This window comes from Pseudophryne corroboree, chromosome 6 (genome assembly GCF_028390025.1).
Source record: "Pseudophryne corroboree isolate aPseCor3 chromosome 6, aPseCor3.hap2, whole genome shotgun sequence".
Lineage (NCBI taxonomy): Eukaryota > Metazoa > Chordata > Amphibia > Anura > Myobatrachidae > Pseudophryne > Pseudophryne corroboree.
Window position 1 is genome coordinate 840636735 of NC_086449.1, and position 6643 is coordinate 840643377.

General features: G+C 44.9%; 1 protein-coding gene across 4 annotated transcripts in view; it reads left to right on the top strand.

The window, feature by feature from the left end:
* Window positions 1-6643, top strand: part of PLCZ1 (phospholipase C zeta 1) — a 138762-nt gene that overhangs the window by 62467 nt on the left and 69652 nt on the right. For 3 of the 4 annotated variants that reach the window (XM_063930642.1, XM_063930643.1, XM_063930644.1), the window contains exon 6: window positions 2574-2726. The exons of the other annotated variant lie outside the window; for it this stretch is intronic. In XM_063930642.1, coding sequence (XP_063786712.1) covers window positions 2574-2726 — 153 coding nt within the window. The remainder of the gene's footprint in view (window positions 1-2573; window positions 2727-6643) is intronic. 4 annotated transcript variants of the gene reach the window in all.

Sequence of the window (6643 nt, forward strand, 5' to 3'; positions counted from 1 at the left end):
CAGCCGTGGACTACCGTACTGTACTGTGTCTGCTGCTAATATAGACTGGATGATAATGAGATGTAGTATGTATAAAGAAGAAAGAAAAAAAAACCACGGGTAGGTGGTATACAATTATGTATGGACTGCCGAGTGCCGACACAGAGGTAGCTACAGCCGTGGACTACCGTACTGTGTCTGCTGCTAATATAGACTGGTTGATAATGAGATGTAGTATGTATAAAGAAGAAAGAAAAAAAAAACCACGGGTAGGTGGTATACAATTATGGACGGACTGCCGAGTGCCGACACAGAGGTAGCTACAGCCATGGACTACCGTACTGTACTGTGTCTGCTGCTAATATAGACTGGATGATAATGAGATGTAGTATGTATAAAGAAGATAGAAAAAAAAAACCACGGGTAGGTGGTATACAATTATGGACGGACTGCCGAGTGCCGACACAGAGGTAGCTACAGCCGTGGACTACCGTACTGTGTCTGCTGCTAATATAGACTGGTTGATAATGAGATGTAGTATGTATAAAGAAGAAAGAAAAAAAAAACCACGGGTAGGTGGTATACAATTATGGACGGACTGCCGAGTGCCGACACAGAGGTAGCTACAGCCGTGGACTACCGTACTGTACTGTGTCTGCTGCTAATATAGACTGGATGATAATGAGATGTAGTATGTATAAAGAAGAAAGAAAAAAAAAACCACGGGTAGGTGGTATACAATTATGGACGGACTGCCGAGTGCCGACACAGAGGTAGCTACAGCCGTGGACTACCGTACTGTACTGTGTCTGCTGCTAATATAGACTGGATGATAATGAGATGTAGTATGTATAAAGAAGAAAGAAAAAAAAAAACCACGGGTAGGTGGTATACAATTATGGATGGACTGCCGAGTGCCGACACAGAGGTAGCTACAGCCGTGAACTACCGTACTGTGTCTGCTGCGACTGGATGATAAATAATGATATAAAAAATATATATATATCACTACTGCAGCCGGACAGGTATATATTATATAATGACGGACCTGCTGGACACTGTCTGTCAGCAGAATGAGTTTTTTATTTTATAGAATAAAAAAACACCACACAAGTCACACGACGTGTGTTTAACTTTTACAGGCAGACATTCACAATACAATATAGTATACTATATACTGGTGGTCAGGTCACTGGTCAGTCACACTGGCAGTGGCACTCCTGCAGAAAAAAAGTGTGCACTGTTTAATTTTTTAATATGTACTCCTGGCTCCTGCTATAACCTAACTGCTCCCCAGTCTCCCCCACAATTAAGCTGTGTGAGCACAGTCAGATATTATACATAGATGATGCAGCAGCACACTGGGCTGAGCACAGATATGGTATGTGACTGAGTCACTGTGTATCGTTTTTTCAGGCAGAGAACGGATTATATTAAATAATATAAAACTGCACTGGTGGTCACTGGTCAGTCACTAGTATAACTAACTAATACTATCAGCAAAATTCTGCACTCTCTGTCTGAGTACTCCTCCTAAGCTCCAGTAAATGAAGTGTCACTGTCTCACTCTCACTCTCCTATCTATTTCTTCTCTAAACGGAGAGGACGCCAGCCACGTCCTCTCACTATCAATCTCAATGCACGTGTAAAATGGCGGCGACGCGCGGCTCCTTATATAGAATCCGAGTCTCGCGATAGAATCCGAGCCTCGCGAGAATCCGACAGCGTCATGATGACGTTCGGGCGCGCTCTGGTTAACCGAGCAAGGCGGGAAGATCCGAGTCGCTCGGATCCGTGTAAAAAAAGCTAAAGTTCGGGCGGGTTCGGATTCCGAGGAACCGAACCCGCTCATCTCTAATATATATATATATATATATATATATATACACACATACACTGTATATATCTATAATGTAGATATGGGTTCTCTCTGTATACATAGAGTCCTCTGAGTGCACGGCACATTATTCCACGTTGCCTCTGTAGAGCGCAGTCTGGTGATACCGGGGACGGCGTGATCACAGGATAATGATGATACAATGACTGAAGAATAAGGTCACTGTACAACACGCAATGGAACTTTTTTTTGTATATGTATTTTTTGGATTTTTTTTTCTTGTTATTAGTAGAACAGAATCCCCAAATTCCGTACTGCTGGGCCTTCCCGAGCCACCTGGCTGGGTCACATATCCCCAAAATGGTAACTCACCCGCTAGCACTCGTAGACTGCGGCGCTGGCTCGGTGAGACCGTGTCGCTGGTTTGGTTAGTTGCGCTCAGCAGCCACAGCCTCTGTAAGTTGTGTCCAAAAAATATTTTTTATCACCATGTTAAGTGGCAATAACATTATATATATATATATATATATATATATATATATATATATATAATTCTTATCTGTGCAATGTGATAATCTGGCGCCTTAGCGCTGTGACATCACACTTGCACCCTGATGCAGTCACACGGGATATACGGTGTATACCTCCTGGATGTGCATGGCCGCAATACCCCAACATGCATCTCTCTTAATTGAATACTTCCACCCCCGCTCTATCAGGTAATTAATCATCTTCATGTTACTGAATTGCTTCTCAGGCCTCGCACTATCCGCTCATCCTCTCCCTGGAGAATCACTGCTCCCCCAGACAGCAGGAGGTGATGGCGAATCATCTAATCGCCATTCTCGGAGACAAGTTACTCACTGCGCCCGTCACTAACTCATCCGCCACACTTCTGCCGTCCCCTGAGGTAACAACGCAGCCAGGCTGCTACAGATAAGGGAGATGAGGGTGTGGGAGCCTGTAATAGATACATTGTATCACCGCAAACTATACAGCGCACGACTCATTGCTGGAATATCAGCACTATGGGGGTTATTCAGAGCTGTTAGCAAACAAAAAGGTAAGCAATTGGGTAACACCATGTGCACTGCAGGTGGGGCAGATGTAACATGTGCAGTGCAGGTGGGGCAGAAGTAACATGTGCAGAGAGAGTTAGATTTGGGTGGGGTGTGTTCAGACTGAAATCTAAATTGCAGTGTAAAAATAAAGCAGCCAGTATTTACCCTGCACAGAAACACTATAACCCACCCACATCTAACTCTCTCTGCACATGTTACATCTGCCCCACCTGCAGTGCACATGTTACATCTGCCCCACCTGCAGTGCACATGTTGTATCTGCCCCACCTGCAGTGCACATGTTGTATCTGCCCCACCTGCAGTGCACATGTTGTATCTGCCCCACCTGCAGTGCACATGTTGTATCTGCCCCACCTGCAGTGCACATGTTGTATCTGCCCCACCTGCAGTGCACATGTTGTATCTGCCCCACCTGCAGTGCACATGTTGTATCTGCCCCACCTGCAGTGCACATGTTGTATCTGCCCCACCTGCAGTGCACATGTTGTATCTGCCCCACCTGCAGTGCACATGTTATATCTACCCCACCTGCAGTGCACATGTTGTATCTGCCCCACCTGCAGTGCACATGTTGTATCTACCCCACCTGCAGTGCACATTTTGTATCTGCCCCACCTGCAGTGCACATGTTATATCTACCCCACCTGCAGTGCACATGTTATATCTACCCCACCTGCAGTGCACATGTTGTATCTGCCCCACCTGCAGTGCACATGCTTTTGGTAACTTTTTTATTTCACTAACAGCTCTGAATAACCCCCCATGTGTAATAATCATGTGATAGACGGGACGTGCGCGATATTACACAGCACTGGACAGCAAGTGTTTCTCATGGGTTTTTTTTTTTTTTGCCATTAGAGGGGCGGAGGGTTACGGTGTGTACACACGGTGAGATATTTTCTTTCGATTGTGATTATATAGTCAAAATCTCAAGAAAAGTTAGTGCAGATCGCAAGGTGAAAGTCACCTTGCAATCCCGATTCGATCCCGATGCGCGGTCTCGCCAGGTCGGCATCGCAAGAAAAGATAGTCTGTGCAGGCAAGTCAGTCCTTGCTAGATCGCAGGGGCAAACGCAGGATTTCTAGAGGGGGGTTTCCAAATGCAATCCGCAATTTCCCACTGTGCCGACCATCGGGCAACTGGAAATCCCCCCTGCGTTTACCTATACTTGTCCCCATATGTCATCTGCAGATACATTCATTATATGTATCTTAACACTCTAGATCCTGCGCACAGGATACCCCCCTCAGGGGTAAACGCAGGATTAATGGGGAAGGGGTGTTACTTCTATGTGCGCGCACACACACACGCGCGTAGATATATATAATACCTATATTACATAGAACACATACACACAAATGCACACATAGAACACACAAACATACATATATACAGTACACACACTCATAGAACACATCAATACATACATAGATAGATATACAATGCATACATAGAACACGTACACATAAATACACACATGGAACACATACATATACACACACATATACACAATTACACACCACATACAGTACACTTACATTTGGAAACTGCCCTGTCCTGAAGGAAGAGGATGCTGCAGTTGTTATTAATGCAGGGCTGGACTGGAGCACGTGTCAGAAATAAGCCACCATGACATAATTGGTCCGGAAACTGTAGCCCCGCCCCCTCACGGCTAAATGCCGCGATTAGCGGGTCGGCATTGAGGGGGGGGGAGCCAATATGACTCAATTACATGAGAATCTCGTCACATTGGCTCCGCCCCCTCCCGACAGACCCGCGAATCGCCGCATATAGCCGCAAGGGGGCGGGGCTACAATTGACGGCCGTCCGGACCACAGATGGAAAAAAAAAATTTGGTCCATCAGGGGGGGTTTCTGGGTACTCAGAAACCCCCCCTGCGTGCGCCACTGGATCGGTACTATCTAGTTCATCTCACAGGTCAATGACATCTCACATAAGCCAAAATCTCACATAAGCCAAAATGGTAAGCACACACAGTCCATATCTCAAGAAAAGTTACTCAAAATCAGTGGTGCTGGGCTCCGGGGAGTTCAGGGGAAATCGCAAGTGAAAATCGGGCAAAGCAAGGATCTCACCATGTGTACACACCATTAGAGTTAGGCAGTTTGGACAGGGGATTAGGGTTAGGATGTTGTAGGGAGGAGGGTTAGGTTTAGGCACCAAGGGAGGAGGTTAGGGTTAGGCTACGGGGAGGGAGGGTTACTGTTAGGGGGCTGTGGAGAGGGGGGAACACCCCTTACTCACCCCTGTCGGCTTATTGACAATCGGGGTCCCAGAGTCGGTATTATGGGCGCTGGGATCCCAATCGCCGGCTAATCATACTGATCCCACCCCAGCAGCTGCTGAGTCTCTCTCTGTAACAGCTACTAGCGTGTTGTACTAGCGTGTTGTAGAAAACAGCACACGTGAGTAGGTAATACACGCATCTTGGTAAGTGGCGATACTTGTGATGGCTAGGTCTGCAGATAACTGGAGGGTGTTGCGGCTACACGCTATGTATTCAGATTGTCACATTAGCTTATGTTTCTAGGGGACATATGTATCAAAGACAGAGAGAGATAAAGTACCAACCAATCAGATCCTGTCATTTACCAAACACATCCTGCAACATGCCAGTTAGGATCTGATTGGCTGCTGTACCCAAACCCGCTGGTTACTGTTCTGCGCATGTGTAGAACTGCATAACGGCAATATCGCTCGCAGCCCCTCCCTTAGCGGCTGCATGTCAGTCATATGGGGGGGGGGGGGGGGGCGGCAACCAGCGCTGTTCTTCAAAATGGGGGAGTGTCACCCTCATGTTGTAGGCGTGTCAGGCCCAGGGTCTGTGTCATAGGATGCAGAGTTTCTGGACCCGGCTGTCCGGACCCTATGGCCAGTCTGAGTAAGCTTCCTCCACCATCGCGAGTAGTGACCGATGGTGGCGATGGTGATCCAATGCTGGCTTGTATCTCGCAGATGCTGGCCAGAGGGTCTGTCTCCTACACACGCAGCACACGGATCCTCCCTGACCACTAAAAAGAGGGATAGATGGATAGATAGATAGATAGATAGATAGATAGATAGATAGATAGATAGATAGATAGATAGATAGATATGAGACAGATAGATGATAGATAGATAGATAGATAGATATGAGACAGATAGATGATAGATAGATAGATAGATAGATAGATAGATAGATAGATAGATAGATATGAGACAGATAGATAGATAGATAGATAGATAGATAGATAGATAGATAGATAGATAGATATGAGGTACTATGGATAGATAGATAGATAGATAGATAGATAAATAGATATGAGATAGATAGATAGATATGAGACAGACAGATAGATATGAGACAGACAGATAGATGATAGATAGATAGATAGATAGATAGATAGATAGATAGATAGATAAATAGATATGAGATAGATAGATATGAGACAGACAGATAGATATGAGATAGACAGATAGATGATAGATAGATAGATAGATAGATATGAGACAGATAGATAGATAGATAGATATGAGGTACTATGGATAGATAGATAGATAGATAGATAGATAGATAGATAGATAGATAGATAGATAGATAGATAAATAGATATGAGATAGATAGATAGATATGAGACAGACAGATAGATATGAGACAGACAGATAGATGATAGATAGATAGATAGATAGATAGATAGATAGATAGATAGATAAATAGATATGAGATAGATAGATAGATATGAG